Genomic DNA, 18955 nt, shown 5'->3' on the forward strand with positions numbered 1-18955 from the left:
AGTAGCCACACTGAGGAACTCCATACATCACTTAAATTATGCATGTTGGCATTTATATCTGCCGGTGTCAACTCAGACCACCAGTCAGGCAATGAAGTTGTATCAAACCTAGGAATGCTTTGTTGGCACAGTTAAATTTGGGCCTTCTTGGCTTGCCTAACACTGGTCTGGATCTGGGATGCAGCTTTTTGTCAGTAATGATGACCCTAGGAGAGTTACCTTGAATTCCCAGAGAAGTAGATTCTCCCTTTTAACCACCAACTGCTACCAAGAGACCAGCAATGCCCATTGGTTTGACCCAATTCCTTGGGATCATAGAACTGATAGCAATGTTGGGGTCCGGAAGAGCCTTGGATCGTATTAACCTGCAAATCTGGTTGTTTATATTTATTTCCTGGTTAGTGGGGGTACCAGTACAGGTTGAAGTAGGTAAGTATCAGAGAAGCCTTCTCCAGTTTCTGCCTTAAGGGATGCATTTGAGTTAGCAAGCCTTCCTTCTGAAATGCACGTGTTTAAAGTCAAATCTTTCAGCTACTCACAACTTGGCTTTAGTCACTCAGATCAGACACCTGGTTAATCCTTGTGGCATTCAGAGACTAGAAGCCTAGTTTGGAAAGAAATAAGGAGGAGTCAGTTCTACAGCTGGGAGTAAGGTATTTCCTGGCAAGGATGGAGCACTTTGGACAGCTACAGAGGGTAGCAGGAGAGCCTGGAACAAAGACTGCACGATTCAATCTCCAAGTGCTGTTCTGTCTCCTCGATCTAGATGAGTCTGGGGTCCATTCGTTATGTCTTTTGCACCAAAAGAAAAGGAGGAAGAAGAGAAAATGGGAGATCAAGAAAGAAGGTTCTGGTCTGGATGCCAGGTCACATTTTTACTGGTGACGTCCACTCTACCCTGATGTAATTTGTCATGTCACAAATGGCTTCTTGCCGTAAAACAGAAAGGAATGGACTTGATTCAATTCAATTCAACTTTTATTTTTTGCTGCCTAAAAATGGTAAGATCAGATAAACATGTTTGAGACTCAGATGAAAATAGAAGTTTAGGTAGTAAAAGGAAATAAAGCAGGTTAAATGGGTTTAAGGTAAAGGAAGGCCACTTGTTTTTCAATTTTTGTATGCACTATAGTTAATATAATAAATGTTTGTATTTCAGAAACAGACTTTTAAAATTGCGTATCACAGTAGTTGATTTTATACCAAGACACAAAATGTATTAGAACTTTACTGCATGCAGTCATCCAGCAGGATTACTCTGTGATAAATCAGTTACCAAACAAGAAAAATGAGGTATTATCATCTTGTTGACACAAGACCCAGATTTTGCTTGGTTGGGACCCACTTATAATTTTCATGCATCTCAAAGCCTTTACTAAAATAGGTCATTGATCTCATACCATGGGAGATAATTCCTTCTCAAACATGCTAATATTGATCATGGCCCTGAGTGGATCGTTGTTGTTTTTTGTATTTTTAGAGACAGGATCTCACTCTGTCACCCAGGCTGGAGTGCAGTGGTGCAATCATAGCTCATTGCAGCCTTGAACTCATGGACTTAAGTGATCCTCCTGCCTCAGCCTCCCAAGTAGCTAGGACTACAGATATGAGCTACCACGCCCAGCCCAGCTGAGTGTTTTTACTCAACAAGAAGAATGGCTTTTACTGTTGTTTACCTGAAGCATAAAGTGCCTGTCCTGTGCATCCTCCAGTCTTAAGTCTTTATTGTGGAGGTGAGCTTTCAATCTGGTCAAAAATTCATTCTGCCTGTTGATGTCTGTTGCCAAGATCAAGGAGCCCAGCTGCTGTTCAATATCCTGTCTGCATCCACAAGAATGAAAGAGAAAAACACACAAAGCAAATCCCTTTGATGAGGGTGATTGATTTTCTCATCATCAGGTGGCTTGTAATCTCATTTCTGCCTTTGATTCTGTTTATTACACAATGTGCCAGTCCTTCACCGCCTAAGAGCAAGTCTCTCACCCACCAGTTCCGTCCTTGGACAGGAGGCATGCCAAGGACGGTGTAAAGTGATTGAAACCTTGGAAAACAACGTTGTGGTAGTGTGGACATTCCTATGGGTGAAAAAACTGAAAGGCAAATAGAAATGCCTGCTTTAGGGAGGACACAAAAGACTTGCAGAATCATGAGATTTGTGCTGTGTTTTTAGAGTTCAAACTAATTCAAACATAAAGATTTGCAGGGAGAGAGAAAAGGGCATAACAGTAGTAATAACAGTGAAGAGAATAATAGTAAATGGTACCATGGGATGGAAAGATCCATCAGTGGAACACAAATATGTAGGCCAGAAAGAGATTCTGGAACTTCAAAAACAAAAACTGAGACATTGTTATAAGCCAGTGGGCAAGAGATATGTTAGTCAACAGATGGTATAGAGAAAATGGAATATCAGATAAAGCAAGTTAGAGCTTACCTCACATATAAAAAGTAATAAAGGAATGATCCATAAATATTTGTAAAATTTACCTTTAAAAACAAAATATAATTAAGTAGAATGCATAGGAATACATATATAGTTTAATGAATAAATTGAAAATGAAAACCTTGTAATCACCACTCAGGTCAAGAACATTGCCTGCCAGTACCCCAGAAGGCCACATTGCCTGTCTCATCACAGCCCCTTTCCTTTCAAGCCCAGAAGTAACCACTTTCTTGCTCTTTGTCTTAATATTTTTCTTGCTGCTTATGATTTTACCACCTGTGAATGCATCTCTAAACCACACAATTGAATTTTAACTGCTTTGGGACTTTAAGTTATATGGTATGTATTAGTGACTGACTTCTGTAGCTACAAATCATGTTTTTGAAATTCCTTCATGTTGACGTGTAGGCTGTGGTTTATCCTCTTTGTGTGGTTTATCCTCTTTCATTATTATAGTGTACGCCGTTGTATAAAATTCCATTGATCCTTCCCATTCTCTGTTCTACTTATCATGGTCACTTGAGTTGTTTCTTAGTGTTTGGCTACTATGAAAAGAGCCACAGTAAATATTCTTATATACCTCTAGTTATGCATATGCAGAAGTCTCCCTAGAGTCTAGGTCCAGGAATGCAATAATTGGAGACAGGGTATATTTATCTTCAGTTTACTAGATAGTGCCAATTATTTCCAAAATGATGGTGTAAATTTGAGCTCTTCTCAACAGTAGCAGATGAGATTGTCATTGTTCTACATTCTTACCTTTTGCATTTCTTGCCAGTTTGGTGGGGCATGTCATGCAACCCACTGTAGTTTTAATATGAATTTTCTTGTTTCCTAATGAGCCTGGACACATTTTCATGTGTTTATTGGCCATGTGTACTACTTCTTTCGTGAAGTTTCTACTCTAGTTTTTATCTATTCTATTGAGTTGTCTTCTTTTTCTTATTGATTCTGAAGTTCTTTACATATTTTAAACACTGGTCCTTTGTCAGCTATGAGTTGCAAATATTGTGTCTGTGGTTTGTCTTTTTGCTGTCTTTATGATATCTATTGATGAAAGGAAGTCTTAATTTTTATAACTTTTATTTTTAAATTTATAAATAGAGATGGGGTTTCACTATGTTCACCAGGCTGGTCTCGAACTCCTGGCCTCAAGTGATCCTCCCTTGTTGACATCCCAAAGTGTTAGGATTGCAGGCATGAACCATCATGCCACCAAGAAGTCTTATTCTTTAATGTAGCCTAATCTATAAATCTTCTTATTTATGGCTAGTTTTTTCTCCTCTTTAATAATTTTTTCCCAACTCTGATGAAAAATTTCCCTACATTATATTCTAAAAGCTTTGTAGTTTCACCACTAATGTTTTTGTTTTTAAGCCATACATACATCTTTAATCCAGTTCAGAACATGAAAAATTATATAAAACAGAAAATTCACAAAAGAAATGTAAAATATCTCAAAAATAAAGTGATATTAAATATTCTTGGTTTTAATTTACTTTCTGCTATGCTACTATATGATATTATTTCTCCCATTTTTGTTGGTGAGGATTAAAAGTAACTGCTAATTAATTTGCTGAATTATTGAAAGACTGTAATACCCAATGCTGTCAATGATATGAGAAAAAAATGGTTCCCCTCATTCTCTGTTAGGGAATATAAACTAGTACAATGTTTCTGGAGGGTAATTTAGGAATCAGTGGAAAAACCATTTGGTGAACATAAATAATTTGACCAATAGTTCATCTATAAATTTACATTAACATGTTAGTAAAGATATATGTTACAAGGATGCTTATTCTGTTATTTACAATAATGAAACATTCCACAGGGAAAAAAAATCACAAAAATTTATAATGAGATTAGTTAAATAAGCAGTTAAATTGTACACTCATACTGTACAATTAAGTATGATGTACAGCTATAGTAATTGACATTGAACAATGTCATGTTTTATTGTTAAAATGGAATGCAAAGCATGTAAAGCATCTCTATGGTCAGAGAAAATGCAAAGATCTGTAAGGGGATTAGGATTGATTTTTATTTTCTTATTCTCAAAATCATATGACTTCTTTGAAAATATGAATACTTACTAAATTTATAATTGGAAAACAAAATGAGGTGAAATGCTTCATGAACCAAATTAAAAGGCAAACGAAAAACTTCAGGTAATATTTACAACATATAACACATGGTTACTGTCGTTAACATACAAAGAATTCTAAAATAACACTAATAAAAAAAATAGGAAGAGACCAAATATAAAAGTGTGTTTTCTAAAGAAATAGCAATGATCAGTAAAGAGATGAAAAATTTCAATCTTGGTTGTAAGTAATTGATGCATACTAATTTAATGAAAACTACTTTCTCTATATATACATATGTATTTGTATATATATTCATATATTAATATACATACATATTCATAAACATGTCAAATTTGCAAATATTTTTAAAAGATAAAGCTTAATTTTGGTGATGGTACATTGGTACATTTTCTTATTAATCCATCAGTGGGAATACAGATAGATACAGTCTTTTGAAAGCACAATGAGATAATATACAAGAAGAAACTTAAACATTTAGACCTTTCTGACCAATAATTTTTATCTACAAATATTTCCGGAGAAAACAGTATCAAAGCTTGGGATACTGGAAACCACTTACATTCCAAATGAAAGGCAGTAGTTGTGTACAATAATGTCATTTGGCACAATAATGCCATATGGCTGATAAAATAATTTTAAGCAACAGGTTTAATGACTTGAAAAAAAGTCTTTATAGTAAATAAAAATTTCAGGACATAAACTATAAAATAAGTTTCCCAGATAACCATATTTTGTTAAAATATGTTTGTATTGAAAAAAGACTAAAAGAAAATAACTAGGCAGGTTATGTGAACTATCCTTGGATGGCAGAGTTACTAGTAATTTCAATTTTCTCTTTTATATCAAGCCGAATCATATGAAAGTGCTAAAATCTGCTGTTTCTGGCCTTTAAAAAGAAGAATTTTACAGAGTTCAAACTAACACTTTCCTGAATTTCCTTTACTTTCTATAATTAACCTGCCCTACTTTTGAAATCAGAAAAATGACATGAAAGCATTTACCTGAGGTAGAAAAATAATGATTATGATAATGGGTTTTGTTATAAAGTCTTTTCACATATATTATTGTATAACAATTATTCTTCTGGCAAAAGCGGTTTATAACACTGTGTTCCACAAAGACACATAAAAATATATTTTTCGTTGGAATCCTTAGACATGAAATGAGTATCTTAGGAAACAAATGCTAATTGAGTCACAAATAGGAAGAACGCAGGTATGGACTGGGAGAAGCCTGGTCACCCGAGTCCTTCTTTCCCTTTTCCCTTGCATTTTCTTCTTTCCTGTTCTCACTATTCTTCCTTCCCTCCTCTTCCTCCTCTTTATCTGTCTCTACCCCTTACCTCCTCTCTCTTCTCACTTGATTTCTTGCTCTAGTTTTTAGTTCTTACTGCATTTGATTCTTTCAGTCTTTACAATCTATTATTCTAGTAAAGGGTTATAAGTTTTTGTTCCATGCACAAGAACTGGTTTTACTTAGTTCCAGGGAGTAAAAATTGATCAGAGCTGAATTCTTCCTGTAAATTTCACATCCCTCTGGGTGCCAGGAAACAGCATATCAAATCAGAGGGCCAGGAACCAACCCATAACCCAGAGTGTGGTGCTTGTTCAGTTGGGAGACACCACTTGGTCCTTGACCTCAAGTTACGTGCCTGTCTTGAAGAAGGGTACAGCAATCTATACCTCTTTTCACCTAGGTTTCTTGGGTTAAGGGCACTTGTTCATTAAACAGACCAGAATGAGTGGTGGCCTTAGTATTAGCTAATTTGGGGACATGAGGAAAATGAAGCAATAGCCTCCGATTTAGTAGGACTCAACCTACATACCATGGCTATCAAATAGTGAACCAGAAAACGAGTGTCTCCCCTTACGTTTAAAGTACAAGAGACATAAAGTAAATTAATTGGTAAAAAAACTGCTGGGGCCATTTCAATCACTTAGCAAAAGACTTTTTAGAAAAGAATTTCTGACTTCTATTTTTGCTAAGACTGGCAATTAGAAAACATACTTTTTTTGGTACTAATTTTAAATCTAGCTTGAGAATGTCTGGGTTCCTTCTTGATAAATAATTATTATTTGGATCTACATAGGAGGGCAATTCTGCTAATCTAAAGGATGGGAATTTGGCAAAGCTGAGCACTGATGCTGAAGTGTGTGAAAACTGAGAGCTGTTTATTATCCCTTTTCCTGACTGTAGGTCATTGACTGTGCAAGGCCCTTTCAAAGTACACAGAGAGATTTTGGTTTCTGGGTTGCTGTAACAGACACCAAATCTCCTCTGATAGACAGCTCAGTGCAAGCAGGAAGCACAGCCGGCTGGCTCTCTGCCATTCACACAAGGGGTCCCAAGCCTGCCCTAGAGAAAGTGGCTTATCATTACTGCGTGCACATCAGTACGTTTCATCTCGGCAGCACTTACGTCATTTCCTTTGGCAAGTGAGCAAGAAGCCTCGATTCTCGAAGCATGCCAATTGTAGAACGCCAGTGGTGATTCTCCAGCACAGACATGTTCTAGAAAGAAAGAAAGGAAATGAGAGCTATGAACGAGAGGGAAGCCAGATACTGATCTTTCATGCTGAACATAGCTCCATGGACGCCAGCATTTTCCCTCCAGTCAGTTTGTACCAGATGAGACAGAGGCAGACCCGAAAAAAGAGAACAACAACAACAACAACAACAACAACAAAACAAACCACCAAAACCCAAGATATAACCACCGTGAAGTCTAGTCTCAAGGCTTTGATGATGATGAGAACAGCAGGGCCGTGCTGACCCTCTGCTTCAGGGGGTCATTCACTCCTGCCTCTTCCCCTCTTTCAATAGCTTAGTCAGGCCACACTAAATGTAGGAAAGAAAGTGAAGCAGTGAAATACGTAGTAATGGATACCGTGGCACTACAGTCATAGTAGAGTCCAAGATTATACTAGCAAACTGGACAGAGGCAAGCCCCACAGCCTCTGGTCTAATCTGCACTGATCATTTCTCAACACTGATAAGAACCTCCTGACTCCAAACCTCCAGGGTAGCTGGTGACACATTCAGACTCCTGAGTTGCAGTCATTATGGTTCTGATTTGATAGGCTTGTGGTGATTAATTCATAGGTACACTAAGGTTTGAGAACGATTATCTTGCAGGTGCCTCTGCCGGTAATTTTCGTGACCAGCATCTTGGCATTTAGCTGATTAAATCTATGGTTTGGAATCTACAATTGCTTCCTTGCTCAATTATCTTAACATTTCTCCCCTTGAGAGAACCTGCGTTATATTCAATCTCTCCCTTGACGTTACTGTTATTTTAAATAGGCTTTTTTATCTGAACATTTAACCATTTAAATAATGACTATTTCTTATGCTCCATTGCGTTTTGCTCTAATTAGCAAGCATTATCTCCTTATCACTGACTTCATAGTACAGAAGAGAACTCCTCTTGACCCCAGGCAATATTTTATTTGTTTATTTATTCACTCTCCATGTTGTTTCAAGAGTGGTTATAATCTTACAAAACATATAAGAGGATGGTTGCTATGGTTTCAATGTCCCCTCCAAAACACATGTTGAAACTTAATCCACAATGTGACAGTATTGAGAGGTGGGGCTTTTAAGAGGTGATTGAATTGCGGAGTAATATTCATGGATTGATGGATTAGTGGGTTATCATGGAAGATAAACTGGTAGCTTTATAAGAGAGGAAGAGAGACCTGAGCTAACACTTTAGCATGCTCAGCCCCCTCTCTATGTGATGCCCTGAGCTGCCTCAGGACTGCAGTCTCCACTAGCAACAAGGCTCTCACCAGATGCAGCCCCCTCTACCTTGATCTCAGCCTCCATAACTGTAAGAAATAAGTTTTGCTTCCTTGTAAATTACACAGTTTCAGGTATTCGGTTATAAGCAACAAAAAATGGACTAAGATAATAACATTCAATAAAAAGTGAGAGACACTGTATAATTTCACATACATGAGGTACCTAGAGTAGTCACAGTCTTAGAGGCAGAAAGTAGAATGGTGGTTGCCAGGGACTGGGGGAAGGAGGAACAGGGAATTAGTGTTTAATGAGCACAGGGTTTAGTTTTGCAAGATGAAAAGACTTCTAGAGATGGGTGGTGGTTGTGATTTCACATTATAAATGTACTTAATACCACTGAATTGTACACTTCAAAATGGTTAAGATGGTAAAATTTATATTACATGTATTTGACCACAATTAGAAAGTAAGGGAAAAGAAGCAAGGAAAATAATATGATGATTAAATGGAGTCAGGAGTGAGGCTAAAAATCATCCCATCATTATGGCCCTACTGTATGTATCTGAAGCACCCATATAATGTTTAACTTCTTTAGCAAATGAAGAAAGAGAATCTCTGTTAGTGACACAATCAAGGCTCCAGTAGGAAAACACGTCAGGAAAGCTGCAACTATTCCTGATTCTAAAACCACACATTGATTTATCTCCAAGACTTTGTTATGAGATAAGTTTCATGAGAATGAGTCTCATACTCATCTTCTGCTGAGGCTGTCCTATTGCTATTCATTTCACTAATTGCCAAGGAGTCATTATTCCTTATTCACCACTTGACCCTGTTTGAAGTACTAATGAAATTTTGTTACTTTTGTCAACTGGTCTATTATTTCCTTTTGGGCATGAGCCACACACAACAAAAGAGAAGGCTGATTGGAAATCACATGCCAGACTAATTTGTTTTGATTGTAAAGATTTAGGAGAGAAAAGAGTGATAGATTAGTGTGATGTAACAGATGTTCAACCCTGAGATGACATTTAATTCAGTTGCTCATGAGTTCACTTGCAAGACTAATTCAAGTAGATGTGGACATGTGTGCCCTCCCATGAGTTTTTCAAGGGCCAGAAAGCTGTAACGAGACCTGATGACAAATGACACCATATCCCCATGTAGTGCAACAAAAATGTCTAGAAGATGGCCTTAAGCATCGTGATGTATGCCAGCTTGACTTAACATCTTCATTAATAATCTTCCTGTAGACAGAATAAAATGATACTTGGGAAATTTGCTGGTGAAACCATATTTGGAGATGAGCACCAGGGAAATGCAAGAAAATTGGGTTAGCTTGGAAGCTGGTACAGATTAAAAGACAATAGAGTAGATGATTGCAAACACAGCCTTTGTGGAAGAATCATTATGCATAAAAGCGTGTTTTGGCCAGAACTGCAGGGGAAATAGGGGTTGACTGTTTTAATTAGATGTTAGTTTCTCACCGCACATTGGAATTCTTGCATTTACCTCTGAATCTGGTTCTACTGCTAAAAATCTTGTGGTTTGAATATGTTATGATTGAGTAGATTTAGGTTGTCTTGGGGGAGAAGTCATTGTTTACTCTCAACCCTCATGTCCAACCAGTGTCTGAATCCTCTCGGTTTTCCTACGTAGCGTCACTTGAATCCAATCATTCCTTTCATTGAAGCCACCCTATTTCCAAGTTTTACCAAACTTCCTCACTGTCCTTTTTTCAAGCCATTCTCCTTACAGCTGTCAGAAGTGACCTATTTGTTTGACAAAAATTTTCTACCTTCTCTCTAATTACTGGTTGAAACAAAAATATTTATCAATCACCCACTAATATGCTAGGTGCTGTGGTGTGCACTGGGGACCCAAGGATAAATAAGACAAAATCCCTGCTCTCAAGGAGCTCGTTGGCCTTCTTGGTGGAGAGTATGATCATGCTCTCCACCTCCCCCAGCTCTCTGTTCCAAACCCCACAGTGGATCCGCCGCCCCCTGTAAGACAAATTAAGTTGAATTCCTTATTTTGGTATTCAGTGCTCTATGAAATTGTCTCAACTATCATTTTTTTCCTATATGTTTGAGATAACTCAATACCTTTACCTCTCCTTTCAACAAAGCTCTTATAGTCCAAATAAATGATATGTTAGTAAGACTATAACTTACTAATGTAAATATTAAATTATTAACATATGATGGGGTCCTTTGCTTTTGTCACTCTGATGCCTTCTAAGACAGTTTATCATTCACAAACACCTCATTCTCTATGTTCACCTATCAAACCAGCATTTGTCTTTCAAAGTTCTCTTCAAATACTCCATCCACAAGGGCATCTGCAGTCATTCCAGGCAGAGGCAAATGTGCTCTCTTCTGAGTCTTATACTCCTTTTGATTTTTTTCTGTGGCATTCTGCAAGTCCTGGGTCCTGTTAAACTCAGTCCTATTGATGTGTATTAGAGTTCTTTATGTACTTCCTTTCTATTACTACGTTATAAGCTAGGTATGAGTAGGCAGCCTACCTTGTTCCTGTTGTACCCACTCGAATCTATGCCTCACACAGTTTCTATAGATTTGCTAAGTAAGAGAACAAATAACTTGATTTAATTCAACAAATATATTGAACACTTACTATGTTCCAGACACTGTGATACATGTTTTGAATACATCAGTGAACAAAACAGACAAGGAACTAGTGGTGGTAGAGATGGTGTATTAGTCCATTTTCACACTGCTGATAAAGACTACTTGAGACTGGGCAATTAACAAAGGAAAGAGGTTTCATGGACTTACAGTTTCACATGGCTGGGGAAACCTCACAATCATGGTGGAAGGCAAGGAGGAGGAGCAAGTCACATCTTACATGGATGGCAACAGGCGAAGAGAGAGAACGAGCTTGTGCAGGAAAACTCCCCCTTATGAAATCATCAGATTTTGTGAGACTTATTCACTATCACAAGAATAGCATGGGAAAGACCTGCTTCCATGATTCAATTACCTCCCACTGGGTCCCTTCCACAACATGGGAATTTCAGATGAGATTTGGGTGGGGACAAAGCCAAACCACATCAGATGGGGAGAGACAGGCAATAAGCAATAAACATAATAAGTGCTTTCATGCTGGAAGGAGCTGGATAGCATGTTAGGAGACAGTAAATGCATGGAGAGAAGAGTAGAATAGTGGGCATCTGAGAGTCCCCACTCTCATATAGTGGGGGGGTTGGTAAGGTAGTCATGGGGAGAGGTGAGATTTGAACGAGAGTTTGAAGGCAGGAGGGAGTTAGTCATTCCTGTGTGGGGCAAGAGCATTCTAGAGAGAACAGCTGGAGCAAAGGCCTCAAGGGAGGAGCAAACAGCTGTGAGGTCAATGCACAGGGAGAGAGGGGAAGTATGGAGACATCAAGTCAGAGAGGTCATGAGACATCAGACCAGGCATCCCTTCTGGCAATGACAAACGTTTTGGTTTTTATGCTGAGAGAAATAAGGAGCTGCTGCAGGGGTTTGGGAGGTGTAAAATTATATGATTCACACTGAAATAAGGCCACATTGGCTGTACGTTGACAATAGACTTTGGTAGGAGTAAGGGAGGAAACAGGTTGAAATGGTTTGTATCTGTGCCCCCAGCCTAATCTTATGTTCAGTTGTTTTCTCCAAAAGTAGAGGTGGGGCCTGGTGGGAGGGGATTGGATTATGAGTGTGGTTTCTCATGAATAATTTAGTACCATCCCCTTGATGCTGTTCTTGGCATAGTGAGTTTTTATGAGATCTGCTTGTTTAAAAGTGTGTAGCACCTTGCCCCGTGCTCTCTCTCTCTCTCCTGCTCTAGCTGTGTGCGGTGCCTACTCTCCCTTTGCCATCTGCCATGACTATAAGTTTCCTAAGGTCCCCCCAGAAGCCAAGCAATGCCAGCATCATGCTTCCTATACATCGTGGAAACCATAAGCCAATTAAACCTCTTTTCTTTATAAATTACCCAGTTGCAAATGTTTCTTTATAGCAATGTGAGAAAGGACTAATACACAGATGGAAGGCTGTTTGGGGCAATAGCACTCATTCAGGTCAGAGGTGATGGAGATGTGAATGGGGGAGGTAACAGCAGAGGTGGTGAGAGCTGGTTGATTTCTGGGTTTGCAGGATGCCTCCAGTGTTTCTGTATGAGCGTAGAAGGATGGAGTACCCATTAACTGTGATGGGAGAGCTGCAGTGGAGCAGGTGTAGAGCTCAGTGTGGGCCATGTGGAGTTTGAGGCCATTCAACACATGGCAGCACAGTGGGAATGTCAGATAACCAGAGCAGTAACAACAACAACAAAAGGAAAACACCACAGTCATGTAAGTGCTGCAGCAATTGGTGGGTTAGAGAAACAACGTTACATAAAGGGAAGGATCAGGCCAAGTCATCATTTTGATGGCCTTAGATTTAAGATTAAGCATCAGGTATGCCAGAGACTCCTGTTTGTTCATCCCATATATCTGATTTCCTTTCTTCCTTACTCACTGAACCTCAGTTTTTAGATGGGCTCATGGCTATTCAGAATAAAGACAGCAATTTCAGCCTCCTTTACAACTAGGTGGGATCATCTGGTGAAGTTCTGATTAATTAAATGTCAGCAGAAGTATTGTGTGGGATTTCCAGGAAGATGGTTTAAAGCAAAGGTGGACTTAGAGAGGCTTCTTTTGCTTTTCCCCATTCTATCTTCTTACTGAAATGCAGCAGGAATGGTTTGACCTCCAGCAGCTACCTTGGGCGATGAGGTCAAGTGCCCTACCCAAGAGATGATTGTAGAACTAAAAGGATCCTGGGTCCCTAATGATTTTGTGGAGCTATTGTGCCTTCCTTGGGCTTCCAACTGCCAAACCTCTTTTGTGAAGGATAGAAATAAACTTCTCTCTTGTTTAAATCACAAATACACCAAGTTCATGTAAAGTTAGTTTGTCTTCTGTGTCATCCTGAAAGAGCTAATGAGAGGGCCTTTTAAATGTCTGGATTTATAATAATGCTTGGTTTGGGCATAGGAAATGACGATAAAGAATTACATAACTCCAACAAGAGTGAGGAGAAATCACCTTAAATAAAGTTGGAAAAACACACACACAAACACACAAACGCAAAATTATCTACTTATTTCTGAGACAAACCATTAATGTGCTTGAAAAGCATTCCTTGGTTCTCCCAACAGAACTGACAGCTCCCTCTTCCAGACTTCCTACACCCACAGGAAACTTCTATCCTAGTGTCTGCAACACCTTGTAACAGCTTTGTTCGCTGGCCTTGCTCCCACATGTCAGTGGTCTGCTCATTCAGTGAATTTTGAAAAAGTATGCTTTCCTCACAGTTTTCAGAGTTGATATCTAAACTTTCAAAAATCATAAATATAGATGGTTACAAAGATGTTACATCCAGTGTATTAGTGAATGTCAGTATTTTAATATAAAATCATTACATCACTTTTTTGGGTATTAAATATATCTAAGGGAGCCTAATAACACTGGCATTTAATGCCCCTTCAGCACTCATTGGAAAAAAAAAACCACATGAATAATTTATTTAATTTATTTAACTTGTTAAGTCAGAAATATTAAATACATTCTTTTCCCTCTAGAGCTTATATTTTCATTCTATTTCTCCATAGATTTTTATTTTAATGTAATATAATTTTATATGTGAAAATCTTTTATTGTCATCCTATCATATTTTTCAGCAATGAAAGTAAGTCTGTAAATTGAAATTTGATAAAATCCTGGGGGCAGTTGTGGGGGTAGGGGAGAGACAGTGGGGGGTGGGGAGGGTGGGGAGGGATAACATGGGAGAAATGCTGGATATAGTATACACCTCAAGTACAAAAAAAAAAAAATCCTAACATCAGGCTCTAAGTTTATAGTGCAATTGTTACCAGTAACTCATTGGCCAAAACATATATTTATTGCAAATTTGGAAAAAATAATTATGTTCAAGAATAATAATTTATTGACCATGTGTCTGTTCATGAGATGGATGGGTAAGTTATTGTACCTCAGTTACAGGAGACTTCCTTTAATATTTTTAATTGCTCCTCATATGTCCCCATCCAAATCTCATCTTGAATTGTAGTTCCCATAATCACCACATGTAATGGGAGGGACCTGATGGGAAGTAATTGAATAATGGGGGCAGTCCCCAATAGTGAGTGAGTTCTCATCAGATCTAATGGCTTCATAAGGGCCTTTTCCCCTTTTGCTTGACACTTCTCCTTCCTGCCACTATGTGAAGAGGGTTGTGTTTGCCTCCCCTTCTGCCATGACAGTAAGTCTCCTGAGGCCTCTCCAGCCCTGTGGAACTGTGAATCAATTAAACTTCTTGCTTTTATAAATTACCCAGCCTCAGATATGTCCTTATAGCAGCACGAGAATGGACTGATATGGTACCAAGAGTAAGGTGCTGCTATAAAGGTACCCGAAAATGTGAAAGTGACTTTGGAACTGGGTAACAGGCAGACGTTGGAAGAGTTTGGAGGGCTCAGAAGAAGATAGGAACATGTGGGGAAGTTTGGAACTTCCTAGAGACTTGTTGAATGGCTTTGCCCAAAATACTAGTAGTGATATGGACAATAAAGTCTAGGTTGAGGTGGTTTCAGATGAAGATGAGGAACTTGTTGGGAACTGGAATAAAAGTGACTCCTGCTATGCTTTAGCAAAGAAACTGGTGGCATTTTGCCCCTGCCTCTAGAGATCTGTGGAACTTTGAACTTGAGAGAGATGATTTAGGGTATCTAGAAGAAGAAATTTCTAAGTGGCAAAACACTCAAAGGGAAGCAGAGCATAAAAGTTTGGAAAATGAGTAGGCTGATGATACAGTAGAAAAGAAAATCCTCTTTTCTGAGAAGGAATTCAAGCCAGCTGTAGAAATTTGCATAAGTAATGAGGAGCTGAATGTTAATCACCAAGACAGTGGAGAAAATGTCGCCAAGGCACGTCAAAGACCTTCATGGCAGCCCATGCCATTGCAGGCCTGGAGGACTGGGAGGGATAAATGGTTTCCTGGGCCAGGGCCCAGGGCCCTCCTGCTCTGTGCAGCCTTGGGACATGGTGCCCTGCACCCCAGCTGCTTTAATTCCAGCCATGGCTAAAAGGGGACAAGGTACAGCTCAGGCCACTGCTTCAGAAGTTGTAAGCCCCAAGCCTTGGTGGCTTCCACATGGTGTTGAGCCTGTGGGTGCACAGAAGTCAAGAACTGAGGTTTGGAAACCTCTGCCTAGATTTCAGAGGATGTGTGGAAATGCCTGTATGCTCAGGCATAAGTTTGCTGTAGAGGCAGAACCCTCATGGAGAACCTTTGCTAGGGCAGTGCAGAAGAGAAATATAGAATTGGAGCCCCCACACAGTCCCCACTGGAGCACTGCCTAGTGGAGCTGTAAGAAGAGGGCCACTGTCTTTCAGACTCCAGAATGGTAGATCCACTTACAGCTTGCACCTGTACACCTGGAAAATCCATAGACAATCAAGGCCACCCTGTGAAAGCAGCTGGGAAGTGGGTTGTACCCTGTAAAGCCATAGGAATGGAGCTGCCCAAGGTGTGGAAGCCCACCTCTTGCATCAGTGTGACCTAGGTGTGAGACATGGAGTCAAAGGAGATCATTTTGGAACTTTAAGGTTCAATGACTGCCCTGTTGGATTTTAGACTTGCATGGGACCTGTGGCCCCTTCTTCTTGGCCAATTTATACCATTTGGAATGGGTACATTTACTTGTGCCCACATTGTATCTAGGAAGTAACTAACTTCCTTTGATTTTATAGCCTCCTAGGTGAAAGGGACTTGCCTTGTCTCAGATGAGACAATGGACTTGGACTTTTGGGTTAATGCTAGAATGAGCTAAGACTTTGGGGAATGTTGAAAAGGCATGATGGTGTTTTGAAATGTGGGGACATGAGATTTGGGAGGGGACAGGGGCAGAATGGTATGGTTTGGCTGTGTTCCTACCCAAGTCTCACCTTGAATTGTAGTTCCCATAATCCCCACGTGATGGGAGGGACCCGGTGAGAAGTAATTGAATCATGGGTATGGTCCCCCATGCTGTTCTCATGATAGTGCATGAGTTCTCATTAGATCTGATGGTTTTATAATGAGTTTTCCCCCTTTACTTGACACTTCTTCTTCTTGCCACGTGAACAAGGATGTGTTTGCTTCCCCTTCTGCTATGATGGTAAGTTTCCTGAGGCCTTCCCAGCCCTGTGGAACTGTGAGTCAATTAAACCTCTTTCCTTTATAAATTACCCAGTCTCAGGTGTGTCATTATAGCAGCCTGAGAATGGACTAATACAGTTCCTTTGGTATTTTTATACTCAGGTCAGTCTGCAGTATGACAGAATGAGTCAGACTTATATCTTTCCTTTGTAAAGTGGAAATAGGGTGACTGTGAAAGATAAGTGGAAAACTGGAACTGGCTTGACTACCCTGCAAGCATATTCCAGGCAGATCAGTTTAAGGACCTGAAAATGGATTCTGTTAACATTATGCATGACTGTGTACTCCTTGGAAGGTCTTCACTTGTCCCCATGGGCACACATACCCTGTATGAAAGCTGTGGAGGTATATGACTGCTATTGAGGGCAGGGAGCATATTGTATTCATCTTTGTGCCACAGTATGTGGCACGTGCCACTTAAATAGGTAAATATTTGTTGAATGGGTACTGAGTAATTAATATCCCAAACCCCAAAGTTCAGTAGCTGCAAAAGTTAAAAGAACTGTTAAAAGAAAAAGAGTGCTATTTGAATTTTTGGTCAATATCTGACAGAAGCCAGATTTAGAATCTTCTGTAGTGAAATCCTTAGACTTAAGTAAAATCTATAGAAATTTAAAAATTATTACAACAATTGGCTCCCTCCCACTACTCATTCACAGATGACCAGGATTAGGTAAATGATTCAAGAAACAACATGTATCAGCTTGTATTTGTCAATTCCAGGATGCAATGAGATCATTCTAAGAATGTTTTAATCATTGCTATTCCTTCTGCATGGTTTACACACTGTATTCTTAGTAAGAGCACAGTAATCAGCAGGAGTAGCTATTAAATATTCCCTGGACATCAGAACTGTGCTGGGTATTGAGGACATCACAATGAATGAGTTAGGTGACCAGAAACATACTATCTGTCTGGGAAGTGGACATCCAATCAGGCAATAGTGATTGGAGTGAAACATACTGTGATAAGGGAAGTAATAGACTGGAAAAATCACATAGGAGGAGCTTGTAAGATGGATTTTTGGAGAAAAGGAAGGTTTTCAGGTGGGGAATATGTCCAAATTGAGATCAAAAGGATGAGCAAGTTAGGAATCAGAGTACAGACAACATACGCTATTGTATACTATATTTGAGTAAAATGTACCATAGAATACTTCATTTTATTCAAATAGGCAGAAGGAAGAGCATGTGTGTGAAGATCTGTAAGCAAGAGGGATACTTTATATCTTTATCTTGTTTTGTTTTTATCTAGGAATTATCACTTTCTAATAGAAGACATATTTTACTTACTTTCTGTTTCCCCTAGAGAGAGGCAGACATTTTTATTTTTTTTGTTCATCCTCTATACTTCTGCACCTGGCACGTATTGAGCACTCCATAAATATTTGCTGAATGAATAAATGATTGAGTGATATGTTTGGGAAACTGGAAGTTCAGCCTCGATGCATAGAAGCCTGGGAGGGGAATGGTGGGAAGTGAGGCTGGAAGGAATGGCAGGGGTCAGATCAGAACGGGGATGGTAAACTGTGTTAGGTCATTTGGACTCAATTCTGAGGTGTAGTAGGGTTTTAAGCAGGAATCCATGTGGTCAGATTTGAGTTTCAGGAAACTCCTTCTGTCTTCACAGTGGAAAAAGGGTTGAAACCAGCAAGGCTGAGAGTAGGTGGATGAGAGGATGATGTTGGTGCCCTGAACTAGGGGAGAGGCAAGTGCTGACGAGCAGGCTTCACACACTGGGGTTTCATAGTGAATTGCCAGAGATACGGAAGCTGTATCCTCCCTAGCAGAGAAGCCGCTCTACTCCTGCATCTATCTTTCACAGAGGTTCAATGACTCATATCAATAAAAGGTAGATTGAGAAAAATAAGAAAAGCATCAGAAATGGTCATGGCGATCTAAACATGTGGTGAGGGGATACCATTTAATATCCTCTGAAGCCCTAGCCAGTTCTAGAATATCACATCAGATATCATGTCTGTCTACCTTTAAGAAGCATTGGCTCAGTAATTTCACATTAGCCTTATGACAACATGTTCTAGTGGCTCAAACTCTTCATACTTGCAGTTTTAAGAGTAATCTTCATCTTAAAGTTGAGGGAGTAAGCATCTACCTTTGTGGCAACAAAACCTATTAGAACTTTAATTTGGAAAAAACAAAACCCTTCTAAATTCTATGGCAAAAGCTTTATTTCCCTTTGTGCCTGAATTATCGAGTATTTTTCACCCTAAAAACAAAACAATCCCTTTGTTCACTAATAACGCACCTGGCTTTTCATACACCACCAACACAGGTTTTCAAATTAAGTCAAGAGGCTATTTGGCAAATAGAATCTGGCAGAGCAGAGTTGCTATCTTACCAGGCAGATTTAAACTGTTTTTTCCTCTATTGTATTGGACCCTTTCTTTGATTAAAATATTTTAAATGATGATAA

At 39.2% G+C, this 18955-nt stretch overlaps 1 protein-coding gene across 4 annotated transcripts in view; it reads right to left on the reverse strand.

Annotated features, from left to right (window-relative positions):
* Nucleotides 1-18955, reverse strand: part of PDE7B (phosphodiesterase 7B) — a 355539-nt gene that overhangs the window by 14782 nt on the left and 321802 nt on the right. For all 4 annotated transcript variants that reach the window (XM_074397412.1, XM_074397411.1, XM_003932465.4 and 1 more), the window contains 2 exons: nt 6970-7061; nt 1677-1821 (listed from right to left, as the gene is read on the reverse strand). In XM_074397412.1, the coding sequence (XP_074253513.1) occupies nt 1677-1821; nt 6970-7061 (237 nt within the window). The remainder of the gene's footprint in view (nt 1-1676; nt 1822-6969; nt 7062-18955) is intronic.

The sequence above is a fragment of the Saimiri boliviensis genome, chromosome 4 (assembly GCF_048565385.1).
Source record: "Saimiri boliviensis isolate mSaiBol1 chromosome 4, mSaiBol1.pri, whole genome shotgun sequence".
Taxonomy (NCBI): domain Eukaryota; kingdom Metazoa; phylum Chordata; class Mammalia; order Primates; family Cebidae; genus Saimiri; species Saimiri boliviensis.